This window comes from Salvelinus alpinus, chromosome 32 (genome assembly GCF_045679555.1).
Source record: "Salvelinus alpinus chromosome 32, SLU_Salpinus.1, whole genome shotgun sequence".
NCBI classification, from domain to species: domain Eukaryota; kingdom Metazoa; phylum Chordata; class Actinopteri; order Salmoniformes; family Salmonidae; genus Salvelinus; species Salvelinus alpinus.
Genome location: NC_092117.1, coordinates 25713156 through 25728223, shown reverse-complemented (window position 1 = coordinate 25728223; position 15068 = coordinate 25713156). Strand labels below are relative to the sequence as shown.

The window sequence follows — 15068 nt, the reverse complement described above, 5'->3', positions numbered from 1 at the left end:
TAAGAGAAGACATAGCTACTGCAGCGGAGCGTGACTCTATCTATAATGACAAAAACACACCCTTTGGCCTTTCAGAAACATTATACATTACATGTGACACCACAGGGTATCTCTGCTGGGTGCTAAGTTTAAAAGTCCTGTAGCTTCCCTCCCCCCTCTAAGTAACTAACTCTGAAATGGAGGATTGAGTTATAGTAAGAGTGGCTGAGATGTCAGAGTAGGGTGTTAAAGGTGGCAGGTCAGCGCAGAGTGACATCACAGAGCCCAACTCTGTTCTTCTGGCAGTGTTGGCTCACAGGCCCACCTAACATAGCGGGGAGAGCTAATGCTACGTGACAGAGAGAGGCAGGGAGGAGAAAAGAGAAAGAGATGGAGAATAAAAGAGAGAGCTTTGGAAAGTGTAGAAGTGCAGAGTACTAATCACACTAATCACGTAGCATTGGGAGAGCAGCTCCGTCGCTCACTTTGACTTGTAATTGTAGCAATGAAGTATGACTCAAATGGCATTCAATTTGACAGGCCTCGATAAAGTTTGACACATTCAGCCATGGCAGCAGCCAGACCATTAAGAGTTTATTTTCAAAGAATCAGCTGTTGCTTCCGAGCACTCTACAAAGCTGTAGAAAAGGTTATTGAACTGAAAGTGAGGACAAAGTAAGAAAGAATCACTTCCACAAAGCACGAAGAAATCAATTCAAACCTGCAAACTGAACTCAAGCATCCTTTTCAATACCATAGACAATTAAGTACTGTGAACTGTGCTACTTTTGCCATTTGTGTCTGTACAATTAGTTTCTCGCATTATAACAATTGATTTGCGTGGGAAGGAATTATTCATGTGCTTTTATAATATATTTTCTCAGAAATTCATAGGAGAACATTAGCAATGAATAAACCAGAATATGATTCAACATTTGATCATACATACAATACAATAAATGCACATTTTATTCAAGAGAGTTCGTTCAGTTCCGTGGATTGTGCATCTTGCCTATGCCTGTATGAAAGTCAACATGAACATGTGCTATCTTCTGTCTAGGGGTTCTGTTTCCACTATGCTCAGCCTCTCGTTGGAGTCCGTTGGTTCTTGTACCATCAACTTCATGCGTAGACTCTCTCTGCTGTTGAGAAAGTACCTCTCCAGCTCTGCTATGGGGCCTTGTGGAGAGAACAGTCGCTCTAAATAGGCTTGAGCACACATATCTGAAGTGATCAGGACAATGCCAGGGGGAGCGTCCTCAGGTAGGGGAACACTCACACTCTTCCCTAACTCTTTATCCACCACAGTGAACCCAGTCACACTCCCCTCAGTCAGAGGATCCTCCCCGGTCTGCAGCCCTCCCCTACACTTTATCACAGTCACCGTACTGGCTTTGTAGCATCTGTACGCAGGTAGAATCTCTCTGAAGTCCTCTTGGTACTGCTCCATTGCAGCCTGGACGACCAGCGGGTCTCCTCTCTGCTCTAGCCTGGTCAGGTGCAGCAGCATCTGCGTGTGAAAGGCGGCGCCGCTGGCCCAGTGCTTCAGGGCCTTGGAGCTGGGGCCTTCCCTGAGCATGGTGTTCTTCAGCTGGGTCAGCAAGTAGCTCAGCTGGCCCTCCAGACGCTGGGTGTCTTCTCTCAGCTTCTGCTCATCCTTCAAGTGCATCCGGCAGCGCTTGAGGTACTCCTCCATAACGTCCTGGAGCTCCGCACGCCGTTCCTCGACTTGGCAACCCCTCGACCTCACTGACCCCCTGGACGAGGCGTATGCCGTCTCCATCACCATGGAGACCACCAAGCCCACCAGGCCTGCCACCTTGGGCTCGTCAGAGAAAGCGACCAGGCGGCTGATCAGCTCCTTCAGGTAGGTGGGCGCCCGGTTCCCTACGTGCCCCTGCAGCTGGCGGAGGTGGTCCTGTAGGTGGGCCCTGGAGTCCAGGCTCTCTGGATTAGCTAGCAGATAGTGGTCGACGGCAACATCAGGCAGAGCACCGGCCTCCAACATGGCGGAGTAGAGCAGAGAGCCAACAGCAACCTGAGCCTCCGACTGCTCCTGTTCTGAGGCCAACAGCTGCCCCATGATGAACGTCAGGATATCTGGGGGTGGGCAGGCGAGTGTGTTGTTGCTGTGAGTGCAGGTGAGAAAAAAGCCTGTGGAAGACATAGAGAAGAAAGCTTAAACACAGTTGAGTGTTTATCATACAGTGTTTATTACACAGTTTATAAAGTATACATTTGAGACACACTTTCAGTTTCAGTCTAGTCTGGAATTATTCATTAACCTCAGGTTAACCTTTGGTTAGTTATGCCTCTGTACATGCCATGTAAACAACTGTCCTCCTTATAGAGTAGCCTAAATTCATTCTAATCCTTAGCCTAGTGTAAGTGGTGAGATGATTTGTATGCGTCTCTTTATGAAGCAATTGGTTACGTGCTAAAACATTGGAAAAGCTTTAAAAACGTTTTTAAAAAGCATTCAATAAAAATAATTATGAACAGGATCACGTACAGTGCACAGAAAGGAAGTTGATTTCATCATATCGCCATTCTCTCAGTATGAATAACCATGTCATTAAAAAAACTTTACAAATAATCAAACAACACTTCACATATCAACTGCGTTCGTTTAGCTTTGGGCTCTTCCCTTACTGTAAGGCGTTAACCGGGGAACGTGTTCCTTACCGTTGTATCCAGCAGCCAGCTCATATGGCAGACAGTGGCCCGATTTTCTACACTGCAGCACTAAATCCAAGACAACAGGGAGAGAGAGAAACTAGGGCAGTGGAAAATCTAGAGCTCCCCCTACTGAATACTGCAAGGTCGAGCAACCATTGAGCCTTTTATTCTATAAAATGGGCCAAGGGCTGCCAACACATTTCCCTTCTTTAACTTTATAAAATGGGACTAGGGCTGCCAACACATTGACCGTCTTTAACTTTATAAAATGGTCCAAGGGCGTCCAACACATTGACCGTCTTTAACTTTATAAAATGGGACAAGGACTTTGAGTCATGTACTCGTGTAATGTGTTTTATTTTAACATGACTTCAGTTTTCATAGTGAATGCAGTCAAACTATCCATTACAGTGTTAGTGTATGCTAAACCAATACTCAACCATTGTTCACCATATTATGTGCAATGTTCATGACATCTTATCACACACTCGTGCACATGTGCAGTCAGAGCAGCGAGCCAATAGAAACATTGACACACTCAACTGCACGACTGAGAGGCCTGTTTGCCTCTGACTCAGCCCATCACCCATTCTCTCCCTCCATCCCTCCTATGCTGCCTTCTTTGAGTTGATTTGTGCCCTCTGATCAGTGGTGGAAAAAGTAACCAATTGTCATACTTGAATAAAAGTAGAGATAACTTAATAGAAAATGACTCTAGTAAAAGTCACCCAGTAAAATACTAATTGAGTACAAGTCTAAAAGTATTTGGTTTTAAATATACTTAAGTATCAAAAGTAAGAGTATAAATAATTTCAAATTCCTTATATTAAGCAAACCAGAGGCATAATTTTAAGGGGCACACACCAACACTCAGACATAATTTACAAACAAAGCATTTGTGTTCAGTGAGTCAGCCAGATCAGAGGCAGTAATTAATTCAACTAGCTATGCGAGCAACTTTTCATCTACCATATTACACTCTTGATTAATGCAACAAACCCATATTACACTCTTGAATAATGCAACAATTCACAAGCATGTACAGACATCTAAATGGTCTATATAATTGCCCATACACTAATTTAGTTTGAAGACAATAACACAGCCAGCGTGGTACAGCAGCTAGCTAGCTATAGCTAACGTTAGCTAGCTAATAACATTTGATTCCTCAAGTAACATCATTGTAAAAATGTACCCCTCATACGAATGTAAAAATACAGTAAAGTTATCATACAGTGTCATTCATATTATACAGAGCTTGGTAGCAAGCTAAACAAAATGTCTGCATCCTCCTCACATACTAACGTACTAACGTTAGCTAAATTAGCTGAACAATTTACCTTAGAACAAACCATGCTTAATTTCATCAATATCATGCAAATCATTACATGGAAAACAGTGACTTAAAAAGTCGCAAATTCACTGGCGAGTTGCTACCTGCCTGTCTTCTTTTAAATAAAATGATGGTGTGTTGAGATTCCCTTAAAGCTACAGCGTCAATTTCAGAGTAACCGGCTCTTACTTTCAGGTAAAAACTCAATAAAACAAGTCTCTAATATTAGGAAAATGTACATATATTTCAGCGGTTTCAAAAACATTGCTCTGCTATTACAATGTATTATTGTCCCCCACAATGAAATCGGAGAGGGGACTGTGGATGGTTCTCCGTCTGTCCGTCCACTGACCCGATTTTGACATAATTTGAGTGAATGATGCGTCTTGCCATAGAGATCCGCCATTTACAAAATTACACTGATTGTTCCAAGGCGAGAGCTATAGTAATGAACGTATATTTGTGAGTCACACAAGAGAGGAAGAGGCGAAGCGAGAGGGCTAACTGTGCCCAAAATCTATCTTCTCCAGCAGGTGGCGTTTTGTTTTTGGCACATGACATGGAATACAGGGAATGGATTAGCTAGAGACTGCAGGACTCGACATTAAGGGCTGCCTGCTGGCCCGGCAACATCTGCTGAGCACACCGGGCCTGGTGGGCCACTTAATCAAGTTTTCATATTGCCCACTTTTCTCAGCTAATACAGGTGTAATAAAGGCTTATTTCACAAATTTTGTGGATTTCTTTCTCTCTCCCCCCCCCCCTCTCTTTAAAAAAAAAGAGTGTTCTTTTGTTAAATTTCGATTTATCATGAGGTGGGGGGGGGGGGGGGGTAATCTAACTGCACAGTCCAATTTACAGTAGCTATTACAGTGAAAGAATACCATGCTATTGTTTGAGGAGAGTGCGCAGTTATGAATTTGAAAATGTATTAATAAACCAAGTAGGCCTATTTTGCGCCTGGGCTGGCATAATACATTATGTCCTTTCTCTTGCATTTCAAAGATGATGGTACAAAAAAAAACATGTTTTTTTCTTTGTATTATCTTTTACCAGATCTAATGTGTTATATTCTCCTACAATAATTTAACATTTTCACAAACTTCAAAGTGTTTCCTTTCAAATGGTATCAAGAATATGCATATCCTTGCTTCAGGTCCTGAGCTACAGGCAACTGCCTGTATGTTGGGTATGTCATTTCAGGCGAAAATTGAAAAAAAGGGGCGGATCCTTAAGAGGTAAAAAACAGATTACTTTCCGATGCTGTTCATGAGCTATGTCCTTTATTTATAAACTGAATATCAACTGTTGTTGGCAAGAGAGCCGCAACTCCTCACACAGCTGATTGCTGCACATAAATAAATGTGTTCTAATCTGTCTATGGTTCTAATAAACCCAGTCACTTCGTAACATTCCTAAATATAATCTCGGGAAAATACAACAGTTTTGATTGCAATTATTGAAAAGAGTTGGATCCCAGCTTGTCAGTGATGTATAATGTATTCCTCAACTCCAATTTTTTTTTTTACAATCTTGAGTGTCTGACATGAATATCAAATAAGTAACTGTGGGAATCTTGTCGGCCATTGGAATGCATAAACAGCAGGCCTCTATTATAAACACACACAAAAATCACATGATTTTATTAGTGCCAGTGGGAATTTTTAAGGACATTAAACAAGCAACATGATCATATTTAGAGTATGTGATCTAGCTAATGATTAGCCCATTGTGTTAAACAACGCAGAGGAGCAACCCCATGCTTCAGCAGTGTAGCCACAATTCTGCAACAGACAGGTGATCATGTTTACTGCTGAAATAGCACAACTGCCTGATCATATGGACCATGTACAGGCTCTAAAGATATAGCTTTTTTAATCAATATGTTATTGGGTTCATTTCTGGAGGAAATTTTACATTGTAAACAGTTTAATATAGGCTATATGTCATCATTGGTGCACTCTGCATCATTCGTGGGGGATGACATGTTTACTGTTGCCTTTTGTTTTTATTGTGGGAGTGTTGTGCTCAATGAGACAATTCTGTTTACACTGCCCTGCTTGGAGGGGGGCAACTGTCGAGCGAGTGTCGTGCTCGACCTCCGGAGGTAGTGGTCGAGAATCAAGACGTGACAGGTTCACATTACAGTAAAAGATCTAGCCATGGGTATATTCTAGGAAACTATAAGCAATCTCTCATAGTGAGAAGAGCAGCAACAGTAGGAATGGCGTTTATATCATTGCTATGACATTTCAGAAACAATGGTGGTTAAATACGCACCAAACAGCTCTCTCTCTCTCAAATGTTATTGTCTTTTGATGGTTTGGGTCATTTTGGCTCAGTGTTTTTCTTGCTGAAGGGTAAGTACACAAAGTGACATTAGAAGGTTATTATTTTGGAGCCATCTGAAGACATTGAACATTTGTGCGAAAGGCAGAAGGCTGTGTGGGCTTTAAACTGTATAAAAACATGACAGTAAATCTATTTTTCATACAGGCAAAAAGTGACAGAGAACATTCTCGTTGAAGAAAGAATATTTCGGTATTTTGTTGATTTTGCCTTGCTTTGAAGTTGGAGCACATTTTCCTTCCATCATTACTTAAGGGAGGCCCTGGTTGTCGGGTCTAAGCCCATTACTGGGGAAGGCTGCCAAACTGTCACATAATAAGGGTTTTGTATGCGACAGACATCAGACCACAGCAGAGGCTCAGATCCATCACAATCAAGAGAACAGACTTGAGCAGGGGCTAATGTTCCACCCTCTGTCATGTTCCGCCCTCTGGCCGTTGAAAGAACTGGACCAAGGTGCAGCGTAGTGAACGTACATTTTCTTTTTATTAGAAAAGACGCCGAACAAAACAATAAACACTACAAAACGTGACGCTAAAGGCTATGTGCCATAAACAAAGTCAACTTCCCACAAAGACAGGTGGGAAAAAGGGCTTCCTAAGTATTGTTCTCAATCAGAGACAACGATAGACAGCTGTCCCTGATTGAGAACCCTACCCGGCCAAAACATAGAAATACAAATAATAGAACATAGAATACCCACCCCAACTCACACCCTGACCAAACCAAAATAGAGACATAAAAAAGGATCTCTAAGGTCAGGGCGTGACACCCTCAGTGTTATTAAATCCCATTCACTAGATCTCTGATGTGGTGCAGTATCAAATTACCTTTTAATTGCATGATAATTGTGCCTTAATTACCTCCTGGATCCCTGGTGATAAGTGACTAATTGTTGTGTAAGGCGTGTTTGGAAGCACACCAGGTTTGTTGGTGAGGTTCGGGCCTGCTCCTCGTGGCCTCGGACCTTACCAAGGGATACATTACAACCTTTATGGAGGAGGAGATTTGTTCATGTAGTGTTAACACTGCAGGAATTGAACCACTTTTCTGCTGGTACTCAGTTCAAAACTAAATATTGGGTGCTGGAAAAACGTTTTGCCAGCTCTGCAGACGGCTATAATGGTCCGCTAATACAATAATATTAAAGGCCCAATGCACTACTTTTGTGGATAATATATATAATAACATCAACAGTCCCATATCTCTGGTACAGTATATCTTGGCATGCATCATTCAAGACTACGTTTAAATTGTGTGCAGCACAATGGACATATAATGCACAATGTGTCAGGAAGACTGTCTGGGTTGTCAACACTCAGTATAGAAAACAGTCGGGGCCGTAACCTGGATATACAGGTCACGGTGAAAACATTTGCACACAAAAAAAGGAGGACTTCAGGAGACAAGGGGAGTCTCTCAAGTTGGATATAATTTGATTTAATTTACCTTGAATATTGCAGCCTGTTTCTGTAGGCTATTAGCCAGACAAAAGCCGTTGAGTTCAACGATAAATAGTGGCTGGATTCAGAGCCGGTCCTCGCCATTCTGCCACCATGTGGTATGCCCACCATTTGTAAAACAGGCCATTGGCTTTATTAGTCCTGATTCCTGTCACTAATCAATTTGGCTATTGAAGCTCTGCGTATCAGCTACCCATCTTTATCAGGAGTTATCGTGAGCCTATTTGAAATATGTTTAGGCTACACAGCGGGAAATGCAGAAGAAATGTATTTTTCGCTATGATCAGCTTGTCAAAAATTGATGGATAGGCTACAAACTTGAAACCACTGATCACAACAATGGGGTGAAACTCCTGGACAACAATGGTTATTGTCCATTCCATATTGTCCATTTTACTTTGAACTGTCCTGTTGTTAGAATATGTTGTTTGTTAACATGACAGCATTTTTAAAATTTGATTGAGCGCCATTTATGTTAAGCTATTTGATTGGAGAAACCTGCATGATGTAAAAAGTGTCCGGCTCATTACATTGTCATACATTTTATAACCCAGCCTGTAGGCAACAGAAAAGACCACATACTCTTTCTACCATATCCTATATCTACTACATTATATGTTAGATGATTCTTTTGACAGAACGTTGGTGGAGCGCTGCAGAGATGAGTCTCTCCAACAGCACCCTGAAGAGGCGTGCTGGGAATGGACAAGCAAAGTATTTTGCGCCCCTGCCTTTGATAAAGTAGGCACTGCTTATTAAAGGGCGACATCAGTGTTCCCCTAAAAAGCCCATATGCCACTGGTTGAGAGAAATTGTCATTGTTTTGGGCGCTGCAGTTTTGGGCGCTGCAGGGTTATATCCTTCCTGTTTGGCCCTGTCCGGGGGTATCATCGGATGGGGCCACAGTGTCTCCTGACCCCTCCTGTCTCAGCCTCCAGTATTTATGCTGCAGTAGTTTATGTGTCGGGGGGCTAGGGTCAGTTGGTTATACCTGGAGTACTTCTCCTATATTATCCAGTGTCCTGTGTGAATTTAAGTATGCTCTCTCTAATTCTCTCGTTCTCTCTTTCTTTCTCTCTCTCGGAGAACCTGAGCCCTAGGACCATACGTCACGGCAAACCGGGCATGAGGGCTCCTTGCTGTCCCCAGTCCACCTGGCCTTGCTGCTGTTCCAGTTTCAACTGTTCTGCCTGCTGTTATGGAACCCCTACCTGTTCAACTCTTAATGATCGGCTATGAAAAGCCAACTGACTTTTATTCCTGATTATTATTTGACCATGCTTGTCATTTATGAACATTTTGAAAATCTTGGCTCTCTCTAATTCTCTCCTTCTCTCTCTCTTTCTCTCTCTCGGAGGACCTGAGCCCTGGGACCGTGCGTCGGGGCTGCCGGGCGTGATGGCTCCTTGCTGTCCCCAGTCCACCTGGCCTTGCTGCTATTACAGTTTCAGCTGTTCTGCCTGCGGTTATGGAACCGCCACCTGTCCCGGACCTGCTATTTTCAACTCTTGATGATCGGCTATGAAAAGCCAACTGAAAATTATTCATGATTATTATTTGACCATGCTTGTCACTTATGAACATTTTGAACATCTTGGCATAGTTCTGTTATAATCTCCACCCAGCACAGCCAGAAGAGGACTGGCCACCCCTCATAGCCTGGTTCCTCTCTAGGTTTCTTCCTAGGTTTTGGCCTTTCTAGGGAGTTTTTCCTAGCCACCGTGCTTCTACACCTGCATTGCTTGCTGTTTGGGGTTTTAGGCTGGGTGTCTGTACAGCACTTCGAGATATTAGCTGATGTACGAAGGGCTATATAAAATAAACTTGATTTGTTAAAGGCTCAGTGCACTACTTTTGAAAAAAAAAATTTTTTGCTGGGTGACAGACAGTGACACAGGATAAAAAGTGACACATTCAATACCGCCTTGCACACTCTTGCCTGCATCTAGCTGATGACGAGTGTAATCATTACTCCAACAGTTGCAAACGAGAGTTTCTATTGGACAAATTCAGGTATGGTTATGCACGTTTTGTTCCGTTTGCTTACGTTTAAGAAACGTTTTTCAACAGAATATGCAAAAATGAATTCACCTGAGATCACATGTAAACACAGTTCACATTCATAACAGCCACATTGTATTCCTTCTCGCATCTATGCGCTCTCTTCCTCTCACCTTTTCCCTTCGCTTGTGGACTTCAATGGACAACACATCAGCTGTATGTGACCAGGTGAAAAAACCTTTCCAAGCCAAACCATATCATAACCGCTACACACAGCTTACACCATTGTCACCATATTAGCTAAAGTAACGTCATAGTCAACATAGCTAATAGAACTAGTGCATTAGTAAACCCGCTACAATCATGCAGTAACGTTACAGTGCACAGTCATTAAGCAGTTTAGCACTTACACAGGCGGGCTCTGGTGGCAATAAATTAGTCAAACCAAAAGCTTACCTTGACTTGAAAGAGTTCCAGTGTTGAGTTGGATAATTATAGCCAGCTAGCTAACATAGCATTCCTTTGTTTGAGCAGGGTGTTTAAGTAGGCTAAACTAGACAGCTGCATTTGCTAGCTAAGTAAGTGAAACTGAAACGGGAAAAAAGGATGAAATCTCTCTCTATCTCTCTCTCTTGCTTCTCCTTCATTTTGGAATAAATTAATTTGTACAAAACTGTTCAACTATTGTCTTTCTCTCTCTTTGAGTCAACTCCTCACCACACTTTGTGCACTGCAGTGCTAGCTAGCTGTAGCTTATGCTTTCAGTATGTCAGTTCAAGCTGCAAGAGCTCTGATAGGTTGGAGGACGTCCTCCGGAAGTTGTCATAATCACTCATAATCCTCCCCTTCCTTCTCTGAGGAGCCTCCACTGGAGCTAAGGTGAACTCAATCATTTAATGCTAGGACATTGATTGCAATATATTAGCGCTTTGTTCCTTAGCCTCTAATAATTGCATAAAGGTAAACCTAGACACGTGCATTTTATAGTATTATTTTGAGTGGTGAGACAAGGCTCGCAACCTTGGCTATACCCACAGGATATGAGTATGGGCCTATAGCATTCACATAGTAATGGAGTCAGATTGATACATGTAGTTTATTACATGATCTACAAGATCATTTTTATGCATCTACATAATTGAGTCAGTTGGATAATTTCCACCAGACCAAACTATAAATGGTGACTCATCCAGTTGATGGGAATTGTCTATATTACACTACGTTAGCAGTGGTGATAATGACAGCAATCTGAATGTGCAAAGGCCAGAGCAATACTAGAGTAAGGAACTTCAAGATGGTAGACACTAGATCAGAGCAGTAGCAATGATACCATCCCTCTGGATGACAATGGTGACATTACAGCAACCTGTTCTACAAACATGAACAGCCGCACATGGTTCATTGTGTCTGGTCTCTCTGCAAACACTCCCTTCCCAAATCCTTCTGGTATTGTGCATCGCTGTCACGTCTTCGCTGTCTTCTCTCTCTCTCTCTCTCTCTCGGTTCCTACACCAAAGTGAAAGGTCTCATTTCCATGTGAACATGAAGTGGGGAGGCAGTGCAATACAAATGCTGAACAGAGCCGCTTAGCAGGAAGCCGAGCATGGAAATTGGCTCAGACCCTGTAATCAACATGAGTCACTCACCTTCACAATGAATGTGCTCAGTCATTACCCAGACTCTGGGTACACTCACACCTAGCCATTTACTGCCATTTCAACTGATTATGCCTCTTAAGGCCCCGCTTTGAATGTAAATCACCCACTGAGTCAACATGCAAGTTGTTTTGCGGATATACTGTACTGCTCGACAGTTCAAGAGATTTTTAACATTTCAGAAAATGTACCGTCAAACTAAAGAATAAGGGAATTACAGCATTAATAATGCCCATACATTTCACAAATGTGTCAGTTATAGTATTATTTTATTTTCTATCCCATTACTGTTCAGTGTAATGAAAGGAAGATAATTGGGTTGTGTTTTTACACCGTAGTGGATCAAAGCTGGCTGCAGACCACTCATGTAGTTAATAACTAAGGTTAAGTCAGTAAGGCTGGTCTGAATGGCTAGCTGACTTTTAACTTCATTCAGTAAGCACAATATAAATCACATTGTTTTCTCCTCTATGGTCATAGTTGAAACGTACATTATTATACAAAACATTAAGAACACCTGCTCTTTCCATGACATAGACTGACCAGGTGAATCCAGGTGCAACCTATGATCCCATATTGATGTCACCTGTTAAATCCACTTCAATCAGTGTAGATAAAGGGGAGGAGACAGGTTGAAGGAGGATTTTTATGCCTTGAGACAATTGAGACATGGATTGTGTATGTGTGCCATTCAGAGGGTGAATGGGCAAGACAAAATATTTAAGTGCATTTGAACAGGGTATGGTAGTAGGTGCCAGGAGTACTTGTTTGTGTCAAGAACTGCAGCACTGCTGGGTTTTTCACGCTCAACATTTCCCCGTATGTATCAAGAATGGTCCACCACCCAAAGTACATCCAGCCAACTTGCCACAACTGTGGGAAGCATAGGAGTCAACATGGGCCAGCATCCCTATGGGGACACCTTGTAGAGTCTAAGCCCTGACAAATTGAGGCTGTTCTGAGGGCAAAAGGGGTGGGGGGGGAGTGCGACCCAGTATTAAAACACTCAAACATGGTCAGATACAGAGAGAGTGAGAGAGAGAGAGGGAGAGACTGAGTTGTGTGTCTTGTCTCAGCCAGTCTCTGAGGCTACATTACAGCTTGTAAAGGGCAGGTTAGGACGTGGTTAGTAGAGCCGGGATAGACACTGAGATAGCTTGATGAAGTGTAATGTTGGAGAATGAGGCTCAGAGCGAAATAAAATTTAATTGGTTTGTATGGCCCTTGGTGTCCAGTCAGACATACAATACAGGCCCCAAAGAGATTAACTCTGCTTATCAAAATGGCAGATTAATTAATCAGTGAAACAATGTCATTATAGTGAAGACATCTCACTCAGAGTTTATTTACCCCTAACAGTGCATAAAGATTTTACAACTAATATGCAGTAATTAGCCGTGGCGGTGAAGTTGTATGATTGCCCTGTTGTTTCCTTATAGCTACTCTCCCAGTTAGTCCTCTGTACTCCCCGTTCCCTTCTTTGTTTTATGGGGCGTAGAAAATAAAAACAAGTTAATGCAGAGCGATAGATCATGCCAGTTCTAAGGCTGGTCTACCATTTTAAACAATGTAGCATTTAACCAGAAGAGTGAAGCTAATTATTTCAAATGGCAGCTCGTGAAACAGTATTAATGTTTCGTTTCTACATGGATACATCTAATATTACGCACTGATGAAGAGAGTCTGAAATTAGAAATGAAAAAGAATTAGATGGCCTAGATGTCAAATTCAAATAGAACATGTTCAAATAGAAATTGGTGTTGTTCAAATAGAACACGACTTCATGCCACGATTATTAGAGATTTGTTATTAGAACCATCTCCTCCAGTGATTCGGGGGAAAAAAGATTGTTTCCATCCAACGACAACAATATGATAACCCATTGTTACATGGTGGTCCTGTGTTGCTCAGTAGATAAAGCATGGCGCTTTTAACACCAAGGTTTGTGGGTTTGATTCCCGCTGGACCCACTCGTAGGTAAAATGCATGCATCACTGAAAGTCGCTTTGGATAAAAGTGTCTGCTAAATGGCATTATTAATATACATGGAGTGTACAAAACATTAAGAACATCTTCACCCTGTCAGAACAGTCTCAATTTGTCGGGCATGGACTCTACAAGGTGTCGTTACAAAGGGATGCTGGCCCATGTTGACTCCAATGCTTCCCATAGTTGTGTCAAGTTCGATGTCCAAGGCTGGATGTCCTTTGGGTGGTGGACCACTCTTGATACACACGGGAAACTGTTGAGCGTGAAAAACCCAGCAGCGTTGCTGTTCTTGACACAAACCAGTGCACCTGGCACCTACTACCGTACCCCATTCAAAGGCACTTAAATATTTTGTCTTGCACATTCACCCTATGAATGGCACACATACACAATCCATGCCTCAAGACTTAATAATCCTTCTTTAACCTGTCTCCTTCCCTTCATCTACACTGATTGAAGTGGATTTAACAAGTGACATCAAGAAGGGATCATAGCTTTCACCTGGTCAGCTCATGGAAAGAGCAGGCGTTCTTAATGTTTTGTACAATCAGTGTATATTACATATGGTGCCCAGAGATACACTTTCAAGTCAACTACTCTCTACCAGGAAGAGGGGCCTTCGTCAGACATTTTCAAGAAAAAAATTGGTCTATCCCTCAGAGTAATTCACTTTGACCGAATTGTAACTAATTCTGTCAAATGTTAACCTTACAATAATGTTATACAATGTTACGGTGTTAATAGCCCATAAATTACAGGGAAGCTCTTTCTATCAGGGTTGAGGAATTTATTGCAACAAGGGTCCTTCTATTCAAAATTATGATTTTTTTGTGTTCATTCAATCTAATGTTGTGTTCATTCAATCTAATGCACGTCAGAACTATGGAAGTAGGCCTAGATATTTAAACAAAACAAACACATTTCAGAGAGATGACAACACTTGAATATGCAAGTATGCACATGTCTTCTCAGCATGTCAGAACACCTGTTCTCGAATGTCAGTGGAACATTCTGTGCTATAGCAAAGACTGTCACAGAGGGAGGTTCATGGTGATTGAGAGTTGGATTAAGAGAAAGTTCCCCCAAATAATCATTGCTTTCAATGCCAGAGACATTATGGAAGCCTGTTTAGGGAAGAGTGGGGTAAGTTGAGCCAAAAGGTTAGTTGAGCCACCCCTTGTTTCTAGGAAACCATACACAACATTTATAATTTGACCAAATATTTAGGAAGAGGTCGTCATTTCATGGAGTCTGTAAAGGAAGAAACCACATGGAAAAAGTGTTAACAAGTTAGGTCCAAAAAACAGATTTGCATCAGGTCAAATTAATTTATTGTGTTAGAGTTTTCATGATGCTTGTATCTAAACCAAAGTAGATAATTTGGTTGGGGTCTTTATTAGCTTCAACATGAAGTCCTAAACCCGAGCATGAAAGTGCATCCTTGTAACTGTAGGGGCTAATATAGTTCAAATATTTGCCTTGGGGTAAGTTGAGCCAATGGCCCCGGGGTAAGTTTAGCCAATGTAAGTGTTTTCTAATGCAAGGCATTATCGCTGGGATATGAGGTAACACCAGGGCCTGGCCTATGCTAAGTGTTTAAAAAAGTACACAAATGTTTTA

The 15068-nt window shown here is 42.0% G+C and overlaps 1 protein-coding gene across 3 annotated transcripts; it reads right to left on the bottom strand.

Moving 5' to 3' along the window:
• Nucleotides 1–526: 526 nt before the first annotated feature.
• On the bottom strand, nucleotides 527–4484 carry LOC139562368 (uncharacterized). Of its 3 annotated transcripts, none has more exons than XM_071380051.1 (2): nucleotides 3999–4484; nucleotides 527–2133 (listed from the first exon to the last, which is right to left on the bottom strand). In XM_071380051.1, the coding sequence occupies exon 2, from the start codon at nucleotides 2060–2062 to the stop codon at nucleotides 1025–1027; it is 1038 nt and encodes a 345-aa protein (XP_071236152.1). In that variant the 5' UTR covers nucleotides 2063–2133; nucleotides 3999–4484; the 3' UTR covers nucleotides 527–1024. The 3 variants fall into 3 exon arrangements, with proteins under 3 accessions (XP_071236152.1, XP_071236150.1, XP_071236149.1); XM_071380049.1 differs by lacking the exon at nucleotides 3999–4484 and adding an exon at nucleotides 2665–3976; XM_071380048.1 differs by lacking the exon at nucleotides 3999–4484 and adding an exon at nucleotides 2492–2652.
• Between the last annotated feature and the right edge of the window lie 10584 nt (nucleotides 4485–15068).